This window comes from Nannospalax galili, unplaced genomic scaffold (genome assembly GCF_000622305.1).
Source record: "Nannospalax galili isolate Female #2095 unplaced genomic scaffold, S.galili_v1.0 scaffold635, whole genome shotgun sequence".
Classification (NCBI taxonomy): Eukaryota; Metazoa; Chordata; class Mammalia; order Rodentia; family Spalacidae; genus Nannospalax; species Nannospalax galili.
Genome location: NW_008335836.1, coordinates 318,606 through 330,217, shown reverse-complemented (window position 1 = coordinate 330,217; position 11,612 = coordinate 318,606). Strand labels below are relative to the sequence as shown.

The 11,612-nt window shown below is 35.2% G+C and overlaps 1 protein-coding gene across 1 annotated transcript; it reads left to right on the top strand.

Moving 5' to 3' along the window:
* Window positions 1-1,040: 1,040 nt before the first annotated feature.
* On the top strand, window positions 1,041-11,355 carry LOC103732088 (olfactory receptor 52Z1-like). Its single transcript, XM_008830608.1, has 4 exons — window positions 1,041-1,076; window positions 5,433-5,500; window positions 9,782-9,864; window positions 10,421-11,355. The coding sequence occupies exons 1-4, from the start codon at window positions 1,041-1,043 to the stop codon at window positions 11,353-11,355; spliced, it is 1,122 nt and encodes a 373-aa protein (XP_008828830.1).
* The last annotated feature ends 257 nt before the right edge of the window (window positions 11,356-11,612 follow it).

The window sequence follows — 11,612 nt, the reverse complement described above, 5'->3', positions numbered from 1 at the left end:
TAAAATAATGATAAAGTAAAGAGAAAAAATTAAACAGCCAAATGAACCCAGTAAACATTATTCTATGTTTTTTTCATCTTGTTGAGAACAGCCACGACATGCTCTCAATGTATAGAACAAGAATATTGTACAAAGGTAACTAGGACAGCAGTCTGACCCAAAGCAAGGCAATTATGTTTACTGTACCCAAGTAATGCCCTGAGATTAAACTGATCTCACCAACTTTGGTAATGCTCTCTGGTAGTTGGTGACTTAGAGCAGTCTGACTTTCATTTTTTTTGAGGCTTAGACATGCATTTTACCCTTAAATGGCATTATATAACTCAGATGTTTCCATGAAATAGGCTCCTTTTTAATTTACTCAATCTAACCAAAGCACAATTCTAGAATATACAACCAAAGCAAATTTATTACATGAAAATGTTAAAGACATAAGAAATTGATATTTTCTGGAAACTAAGGTAAAATCTTTTGAAAGAAAATGAAAAAAGAGCATAGGCTCTATACATAAGGAATGTAACAAGTTTATTATATAAGTTCCTTAGTATTTATTATTTGGCTAATTAAGTTTTTGTCTGGTGAATGAATTCATTTGTGTACACTGGTTCATGAGCCTAGGATTATTGGCAATGCCTGACTTCACAGAGCTAGTATTTAATCTGTCCATGGAAGGACAACACAGAAGTGGCATGTACATTATAAAAGAATATTGAAATAATGCGTTCAATTATGCTGATTTCCACTCCACTGATTTCCATAATATGCTGATATGCTCTTTGAAGACTTAGGTTTCCTGTTATCTTCCTACTTCCTCTGTTACAGCAATAATATATGGATGTATTAATAGTTTATTTAGTAGTTTACTCATTTTTTGGATTAAATTATTAGCAGGGAAAATGTGTGCTGAGTACTAGTGGTGTTGAGAGCTGTTCAGCACAGGTAGAAAAGTTCATTACATGACAAACAAAATATCTAGAGTGAATAATTGTTGAAAATTTTGACACTGGTAGAGTTCCAATGGTTAGCTTTGGTATGAGGGAATGGCAGCAGTGAAGACCATGAATCATCCCATTCAGGTATGTTAGTGAATGATGGAATGATTTTCTGGCAAGTCTCATTCATAGAACATTTTTCTTTGAAAATGGTGGATGAGAAAAACAAATAACTTGTTTATTGTTTTTGCATCTTGCTCTCTGTCTAGATTTATTTTTAAAATATTATGCATGTCTTTTTACCCAATGTAGCATCTGATACATGTATAAGGTGTGTAATATCACACCAGGTAAATGATATGATCATTAACTCAACATTTGTTCAAATTCTGTCATTTGACCAGTACAATTAATTATCAATCAATCAGAGTTACCTTGTTTTATAGACCATTGGAATTATTCCTTCTATTCAATTGTACCCCATACCCATTACCAAACATCAACTACCCCTCACCTTTCAGGATGTAGTAACCACTATCCATCCTATACTCTGTTTCTTTAACAACAATTTTGCTGCCTCTGTTGGAATATGTGGATTTTGTCTGACAGAACTTGTTTATTTACATCTTCTTTTCTAAAACTACATATTCGTTACCAAGAAAAATGATATTTTTCTTCATTTCCTCCACTTTACTGAAGAGTGGAGAGAATATTCCTTTTTTTTCTTGAAAAAAAATGAAAAAAAAATTTGAATAATCACCTGAAACACAAGTGGTAAAAGGGTGAAGATATCAATTCCTCCAAAAAAAAATTGACATTCTCTCTCTCTCTCTCTCTCTCTCTCTCTCTCTCTCTCTCTCATCTGTATCTGTGTGGGAAATGTGCAAGTGATGATAGAATGTAGAAGTCTGAAGACATCTTTCAAGACCCCATGTAGATAATGGGAATTGACCGCATATCCTCAGATTTGGTGGTAAGCACCTGTATATGCTGAATCATCTCACAGGCCCCAAGATCCCACTTAATTGGAAGGTTGTGAAATTCACACTCCTGGCCTAATTTTCTATTACCAAAAGAAATATTTGGTTCATTTGTCTCTCATCAAAATCCTTGAAGACAATGATTGAGCTTTAAACATGAACTTCAAAGTACAGCACAAAAGTGAGAATATTGTTCATATTCAAAGTTTCACTGCCTCACAAGTATCATGACAAAGAACCAAATGAAAAAATATCCAGATTATAGAATGTTTTCTTTCATAACAAGAAAATAATAGAGAAATATCAAAGCTCACTGTTATGCAATGCCTAAATACTTGCAGAGCTTTCCACACAGCAGTTATTTCTATTTTAAGTCCTATCTAGAAAATGTCATGAAATTACAAGCACTTTTATAGAACTGGCTTTTGTTTATAGAATACTTTACAATACTTTGAAGTAAAGACATACATTATATATGTATATATACATATATATATATATAATATCAGATGCAAAAATATTAATTTTCCTGTCCTATAAAAGCTTAATTCAACTGGTCAAGTTGGTAATGTAAACTGACAATTTTAGCAAAGCCAAAACATATATTTATCAACATGCTCAAATTGAAACTCTTAGGAAGTTTTTGTTATTAATAATAAGTGCTTCTCATTTGAAAAAAGAAAAGAAAAAAAGTACCACAATATGCATAACCTCCACTGTCCATGTTGAAGCTGTCACCAAGTAAATGGAAAACTACTACTCTAGATACTAATCAACCCTACACTGAAACCTTCCTTTTCCAGTTAATACTGACTCTTAGCAAGGAAGTGTGATACAACATCATATCAACACATGTTCTGTATTTATCCCATTCTCTCTCTCTCTCTCTCTCTCTGTCTCTCTCTCTCTACCTATCTCTCTACCTCTCTATCTTTCTATCTCTTTCCTCTCTCTTTCCAACGAGGGAGAAAGTACAAATTTTCTGATACAAAGACAGCAACATAGCATAGATAAATGTCTTTTAAATTTAGAATGCCTACTCTTAAAAATATGGAGGTAAGCCAGGCATGGTGGCGCATGCCTTTAATCCCAGCACTCAGGAGGCAGAGACAGGCAGATCCCTGTGAGAGAGAGAGAGAGAGAGAGATAATTCCACAATTTCACTACATGCTTGAGACTGAAAATTTGCTGTGATTGCCTTTCTTTTACAAAAATCACAATGAAAAAAATACAATTTTTCAATAGAAAAATTATCACATATTAGTCCAGGAATTGAAACACAATAGAAATATCTGACGATAATAATTAGGAACAATATCATAAACATTAAAAAAAACTTTTAGCATATTTACCAGTTGTGTGTCCCAACTACTCTAGCCATTTTTCCAATTTCATACAGGCATAAACTCACGTACTGAAGAACTAATGTTCCCAACAGCATCAAATAATATGTAAAACCTCCTTTCAAATTTAGATTTTGAAAAGTATCCATAGTTTTAAACACAGAAATATTCTGATGCAACCTTTTAGATGAATGATTTCTCTAAGTCATTAGGAATATATGAAGGTCATTGCTGAAGCTGCTCTTAGTACTTCTTGCTGAGACATCCATAAGAATTGGGTGAGAGAGCCATGTTCTGCTTGTGAGAACATGGAGGAAAGGTGTATATGCACTTCCCTATGTTAAAAACTGATATTGTTAACATCAACCTAGAGAATAAACTCTGTTGAGAGGTCTTTGAGAATTCTTTGTGCTGAGTGACCATTTTCACAGCTAAGACTCTAGAGTTAGAATATGATTGTCTGAATCAATCATGCCTCTCAGGTGTGAAATTTTTCCTTATTTTAAACCGCATCTAGTTATTTTCTATCCCAGAACAAATCTTTAAGGAATATGTCTTCACGTTGTTGTAATTTCAGTTTTGAGGCCTTACAGAATGCTACAAAAACACAAAGGTTTCCTCGTCCATGTTTTCTCTGAAGCATAAACTCCTGTTTCACAAAGTCAAACTCTTGAGAGTACTTAAATTTGCTTCAATAAATTAGCAGTTGTCCCTTAGTGTGTTACTTTGAGGAGGGTATACTGAGAAAAATTGCACAACTCCCATATTTCATTGTAGATTTTAAAAGTAATCTTTTGCAGTGGATTTTAAGGTGACTAATGATGTTCTGAGGTAGCTTGGTAAAGGTGAGTTATTAATAATTGCATAATTATGTAAGTTATTGCTATCACAGTCCACATAATTTCTATACATTTTGCTTGTCACTTCCATTGTACCATTTTTAATTTAGCCCCTAAAATAATTTTATGAGATTTTATGTATCACTTTCAAATCAGATTGAAGTTCATTAAGATTAAGAAACTTGATCAGGTCCGAAAAACTTAAGATGTAACTTTGTCCTGAGTCCATATGCATCCTTGACGTCTGTGCTTCCCTCACTGCCCTTCCCTGGCTTATTTTTTAGCCTTTGCCCTCCCTCCACCTCTGGCACACTGCATGGCTTCCACCACTCATCTGCAAGTCGGATGAAAATCAGTCACCAAATGTAGCATCAGTGTCATTTATATCAAAAGTGCCCAATGTAATATTTATAACAGTGAATCTCAGATCTGTAAACAAAGGTTATTATATATGTGGAAATAGATATAAAATAATTATAAGATAGATAGATAGATGATAGATAGATAGATAGATAGATAGATAGATAGATAGATAGATGATAGATTGATAGATAGATTTTTTTTACGAGTCCAAACCCATTTATTTCACAGTTATGGAGTGGCTCTGAGCCCCTCTCCACTCTCCTCCCAAAGAAGAATACACACACTGTAGAGACCTTTGGGAGCAGGAGGCTCTCAGGGTGGGGCACCTGCAGGGGCAGGTTGGTCGGCAGGTGTGGAGGGGCAAAGTTGAATGGACACCCTTCTCCTGAAATCTGTATTTCACTTGATAATGGGGCAGAACACAAAAATAATTTTTAATTAAAACAATAAAATACTGTTTTATTTATTGATTAGTTGTAGATTTTTAGAAAAATTGTGAAGGTTGAAAACCATGGGAAGTGTGTCAGCTTAAATTCTGTCCTGTTACTCTCTTCATGGGGTCATGCTTTTTAGCAACATGGGTCCATTTCAAGTTATGAGTTATGCTTATAAATACTTTAAACTGTCTTTCATACAATTGGACCACATATACTAACCAACATGGTATTTATGGATATGTTTATAATTAGGAAAGAAAATAATGAGAACTTTTTTCATCTCATTGAGAAAAGCATCTTTACTGGATTCTGTAAGTTGAAATTAAAATATTCAAATTCTTCTTATGAAGAGAGCATTACCCTGATACCCAAACCAGATAAAGGTCCACCAACAACAGGTGTACAGAGTGATTTTTCATTTTGTAAAGTTCCATTTATTGGTTTTTGGTCTTATTGCCTGTGCTGCTAAGAATCTACTCAGAAACTCTTTTCATGGGTCTATATGTTTATGTGTTTACCCTACTTTCTCCCCTAACAGATTCAGGATTTGGGTCTTATGTTAATATCCTTGATCTATTTGGAATTAAGTTGTGTGCAGGATGACAGGTAAAGATCTAATTTCATTTTCATCCATAAAGATAACTAGTTTAACTCTCAGCTGTATTTTCTGCATTGTGTATTTCATTTTAATTTTTATTGAACTTTTGTGAATTTCATACAATGTATTTTAATCATATTTAGAACCCTTACTTACCTGCACCTCCCCTTAACACCTCCCACCGGATTTCACACACTTCATTATATATGTTAAGGCCTATCGTGTAAAATTTATGTCCACAAAGAGTCCATCCACTGAGACCAGTTGTCCTAACCGGCATCACACCCTTAAAGAAAACCTACTCTTCTTCTCCCAGAAGCTCTTCCTCGTGCAGAGAATAAGAGACTGCAGAGGTCTTACTCCTGAATAGGGCGCCTATATCAAACGCCTGCCACCCAAGGCTTAAAGACCGTTGAAATGTGTGTTTGAGCCTCTTTGTCAAAAATCAGGTCACTGTAGGAGCACAGACGTTTACATGGGCCTTCAACTCTATTCCATTGATGACTGTATCTGTTTATATGCCAGTGCCATGCTGATTTTGTACCCTACCTCTGCAGTGTAGCTTAAAATCTGGATGGTGACTCTTCAAGGATATTTATATTGTTTGGGATTGTTTTGGTTATCTGGGGTTTTCATGTTTCCATATAATTTTTTTAATATTAAAAGCATTTTCTATGTAGGAATTTTGATGGGGATTTTGTTGAATATGTAGACTGCTTTTGGTAGGATGGCCTTTTTCACCATATTGAATCTACCAGTCCATATTTGGGTATTATTATCAATTTCTTTCTTCAATGCTTGATGTTTTAACTATACAGAATTTTCAGTTACTTGATTAGATCTATTCATATATATACATATATATGAGATTATTATAAATGTTTTCTTTCCTGATTTCTTTTAACTATGTTTTTTGGTGGTTTACAGAAAGACATGAATTGTACATGAATTTTTCATCTTACTGCTTTACTCAATGCGTTTGTCAACTCTAGCAGTTTTCTAGTGGAGTCTCTAAGTACCGCATGTTCTAAATTTGTATATGCGTTTATACTATTGTGTATAGAATTTTATAATCTGCAAATAAGGATATAGTCACTCCTTCCTTTTCTCTTGTCTTTAACTTGTCTTACTGCTCTACCTAAGACTTAAGAACTATATTGAACAGGAACGGAGAAAGTGGACATCCTTGCCTTTTCATAATTTTAGTTGGAATGCATTGAGGTTTTCTCCATGTAGTGTGATGTTGGCTATGGGCATGTTGTTTGCAACAACATGTTTGCACCATTTTTCTTATGTTGAGCTATGTCCCCCAGCATCTTTAGATTCTCCATGATTTTGTCATTAATGGATGTTGGGTGTTTTCTCAAAGGCCTTTTGTGCATCTAATGAAGTTTACTATTCTTGATTTTATTTATGGGGTAGATTACACTTATTGTTTTATGTATGTTGAGACATCCTAGCATCTCTGGGATGAAGCCTATTTGATAATGGTGGAAAATGTTCTGGATGTGGTCTTGAGTTTGGTTTGCAAGTACTTTATTGAGCATGTTTGCATCTATGCTCTTCAAAGTCCTGGCCTATAATTTTCTTTTTTGTTGTTGGATCTTGATCTGGTTTTGGTATTAGGGTAATGCTCTCTTCACAAGAATTTGGATGTATTAATTTAAATTTACAAAACCCAGGAAAGATGCTTTTCTCCATGAAATGAAAACGTTCTCATTATTTTCTTTCTTAATCATAAATATAGCTTTACATACCAGGTTGGTTAGTACATGTGGCATAATAGGATGAATGACAGTTTAAAGTATTTAAGTATAAGCATAGCTCATGACTGGAATGAGCCCATTTTGGTAAAAAACATGAACACATGCAGACAGTTACAGGACAGAATTTAAGCTGACAAAGTTCCCTTTAACGTTCCTTTGTGCAAACTCTTTTACCTTCAATGTTTTTTTTTCAGCTTCTCTAAAAACCTACAACTGATCAATAAAGTAAAATACCTTTTTTTTAAATCTATATTGAAAAGTGGGAGTTGTGCATTTTTCTCAATGAACATTCCTCAGAATAACACACTAAAGGACACCTGCTAATTTATTGCAATAAATTTGAGTGCCCTCAAGCATTTGGATTTGTCCAAGAGGAGTTCATGCTTCAGAGGAGACATGGACTAGGAAATCTTCCTGTTTTTCAGCATTCTATAAGCTTTCAAATTTGAACTTACAACAGAGTGCAGATATATTACTTAAAGATATATTCTGGGATGGAAAATAATGGGATGCAGTTTAAAATAAGGAAATATTTCATACATGTGACATGATTGATTCAGACAATCAGATTCTAACTATAGAGTATTAGCTATGAAAATGGTCACTCAGCACAAAGAATTCTCAAGAGCCCTTTCAACAGAACTTATTCCCCGGGTTGATATTAACAATATCAGTATGTAACACAGGGAAGTATATATACACCTTTCCTCCATGTTCCCACAAGCAAAGAACACATAATTCTTACTGATATCTCATTAAGAAGCACTAAGAGCAACTTCAGCAACAACTTTCACATGTTCCTAATGACTTAGAAAAGCCATGCATCTAAAAGGTAGATTAAAATACGTGCTTGAAACTTATGCATTCTGTAGCTACTTTTCAAATGTCTAGAATGGAAAACAGGTTTTACATATGGGAGGATTAGTCCTTCAGTACCTGAGTTTATGTCTATATGAAATTGGAATAATGGCTACCCTGTAGAGCAGTTTGGACGCACAACTGGATAAATACAGTAAAAGATTTTTTCTTGATGTTTATGATATTATTTATAATTATTATCATTGGATATTTCTATGGTCCTTCAATTCTCAGACTAATATGTTATTTGTTTTATATTTTAAAATGTGATTATTTTTCAATGTGTTTTTTTTTTTAAAAAAAAGGGCAGTTACAGCAAATTTTCAGTTTCAAGCATGTAATGAAATTGTGGAATTACCTGTATATTTTTAAGAGCAGCCACTCTAATTTTAATTAAAAGCCATTCATCTATGCTATGTGGCTGTCTTTGTATAAGAAAATTTGTACTCTCTCATTGGAAAGAGAGAGAGGTGAGAGAGAGAGAGTGAGAGAGAGAGAGAGAGAGTCAGATAAATTACAGAACATGTGTTGATGTAATGTGTCCCACTTCCTTGCTAAGGGTTGGTATTAACTGGAAAATGAGGTTTTCAGTTAATGTGCAGAGTTGATTAGTGTCTTAAAATAGTAGTGTCCCATTTACTTGGTGTGACAGTTTCAACATGGACAGTAGAGGCTATGCATATTACAAAACTTATACTTTTTTCAAATGAAAAGCACTTATTATCAATAACTACACCTTCCTAAGCATCTCAGTTAGAACCTCTTGATAAACATATGCTTGGGCTTGCTAAAATTGTCAATTTACACTGCCAACTTGTTGGCCAATTGAATTAACCTATTATAAAACAGGAAAATTGATGTTTTTTTAACTGGGTAATTTTTATGTATACATCTATTTTTATTTCAAAGCATTTTGTGTTTTAAAACCAAAAACCACTTCTATAACAATGTTGGTAAGTTTATGACATTCTCTTGATGGGTTTGAAAATAAAAATCACTCTGATGTGTGGAAAGTTCTGCCAGCATTTAGGCAGTGCATAACGATGAACTTTTGGCATTTCTCTATGATTTTCTTGTTTTGATTGAAAGTATACTATATTCTGGATTTCCATCTGATTCTTTGTCATGATCCTTGTGAGGCAGAGAAAATTTGAATATGAACAGTATTCTAACTTTAGTGCTTCACTTTAAAGCTCATGTTTAAAGCTCAATTGCTGTCTTCAATGATTTTGATGAGAGACCAGTGCACCAAATTTTTCTTTTGGTAATAGAAAATTAGACCAGGAGTGAAAATTTCACAACCTTCCAATGGGATTTGGGATCTTGGGGCCCATGAGATGCTTCAGCAGATACAAGTGCTTACCACCACGTCTGAAGATGTGCAGTCAAGTACCATTATCCACATGGGGTCTTGATATCTTCAGACTTCCACACTCCTAGCACGGCTTGCACACACACACACGCACACATGCACATGCACACGCACGTGCAAGAGGGAGAGAATGTCAAAAATATTAAAAGAATTGAAATCAAGTAGTCTCTAATATTTACTGAAGTAGAGGAAAGGAAGAAAAAGTATACCTTTTGTTGGTAACCAATATGTAGTTTTAAAAAAGAAAATTTAAATAATTCAAGTTCTGTTAGACAAATTCCACATCTCCACAGAGGCAACAAAGCTTATATTAAAGAAATAGAGTGTAGGATAGTGGTTACTGGATCATGGTTCCTGGATCATAAAAAGGTGGGAGGTAGGTGATGTATGGTGATGGGGTACAAGGGTACAGTTGGGTGGAAGGAATAATTCTAATGCTCTATAACACAACAAGGCAACTATAATTGTTCAACAATTAATTATATTAGTCAAAAGTACAAGATTTTAATCAGTGTTTGAGTTGATGGTTACATCATTCACTATGATGAGATATTAAATACCATAATACCATATATATATATATATATATATTTCAAAATGTTTCTCTAGGTTTAATAGATGTGCATAATTTTTTTAAAAAACATGTATAAACAGAGAGTAAAATTTTATAAAATAGTTTTAAAGAAAAACATGTTAACCATATAAAATGAGGAAATCAACTCATTTTCAAAGAAAAATGTTCTAGGAAAGAGAATTGCCCGAATCTTTCCATCTTTTTTACATGCCTAAATGATTTGATTCATGGTCTTCACTGCTGCCATTCCCTCATATCAAAGCTAACCATTGGAACTTTACCAGTGTCAAAAATTTCAACAGTTATTTACTCTAGATATTTTTTTCATGTAATGAACTTTTCTACCTGTCTTGTACAGCTCTCAACGCTACCCATACTCAGCTCAGGTTTTTTCTGCTAACTGGTGTGCCAGGATTAGAAGACGTCCAGGTTTGGATCTCTATCCCTTTCGGCTTCATGTACCTCTTGGCTGTCTTGGGCAACGGGCTGGTCACGGTAGTGGTGGCCTGCGACCAGAGCCTCCATGAACCCATGTATCTCTTCCTGGCCATGTTGGCACTCAACGATGTCTCCCTGTGTACTGTCACCGTGCCCCAAATGCTGCTCATCTTCTGGCAGGGCCCGGCCACATCCACATTCCCTGCCTGCCTTACACAGATGTTTTTTGTCCATGCTCTATTCCTCTCCGAATCTGCTGTTTTACTGGCCATGGCTTTTGATCGGTACGTGGCCATCTGTACACCACTGCACTATGCAACCCTACTTACAGGCCCATTCATTGGCAAGGTTGGGCTGGCTTTGGTGGCTCGGAGTGTGGCTGTTGTCACCCCGGGCGTACTCCTCATTCTCCGGCTGGACTTCTGCTGGAGCAACATCATCCACCACACATACTGTGAGAACATGGGCATTGCCAAGCTGGCCTGCAATAGCATTACCCTTAATAGTATTTATGGCCTTACTGCGGCTCTCCTCACCACAGGCCTGGACTTTGTCCTCATCTCCCTGTCCTACTGGCTAATCCTGAAAACAGTCTTCCAACTGCCATCCAGGGAGGCCAGAACAAAGGCCTTTGGTACTTGTGGGGCTCACATATGCATCATCTTGGTATTCTATACACTTGCCTTCTTTTCCTTCTTTACCCACCGCTTTGGTCGCCATGTGCCCAGGCATACCCTTATCCTGCTGGCAAATCTCTATTTATTGGTGCCACCAACCATGAATCCCATTGTTTATGGAATTAAGACCAAAGAGATAAGGATGCGAGTCCTAGGACTCTATTGCAGAACAAAATGATTCAAGACCAAAGTAGAAGCAAGGGGTACGGAATCCAAGATGTATGATGAGACTCAAACAAAATGAATCAGTCTGCCCAGATTTGGCCACAAATCATCTAGCATTTAACTTAAAAATTCGATAGTAATCAATTTAGTTCAAAATATGAGTAAAACTACTAAATAAATTATCAGTGATTTTGTATGTTGTTGTAGGAAGATAGCAGGAAACCTAGGTCTTCAAAAACAAATCAGAATATTATGGAAATCAGTGGAAAT

Coding starts and splice junctions, on each gene's coding strand:
- LOC103732088 (XM_008830608.1), top strand. CDS start 1,041: ATGGCAGCAGTGAAGACCATGAATCATCCCATTCAG. Junction 5,501..9,781: donor AGTTGTGTGCAGGATGACAG/GTAAAGATCTAA, acceptor ACATCTCCACAG/AGGCAACAAAGCTTATATTA. Junction 9,865..10,420: donor GGATCATAAAAAGGTGGGAG/GTAGGTGATGTA, acceptor TGTCTTGTACAG/CTCTCAACGCTACCCATACT.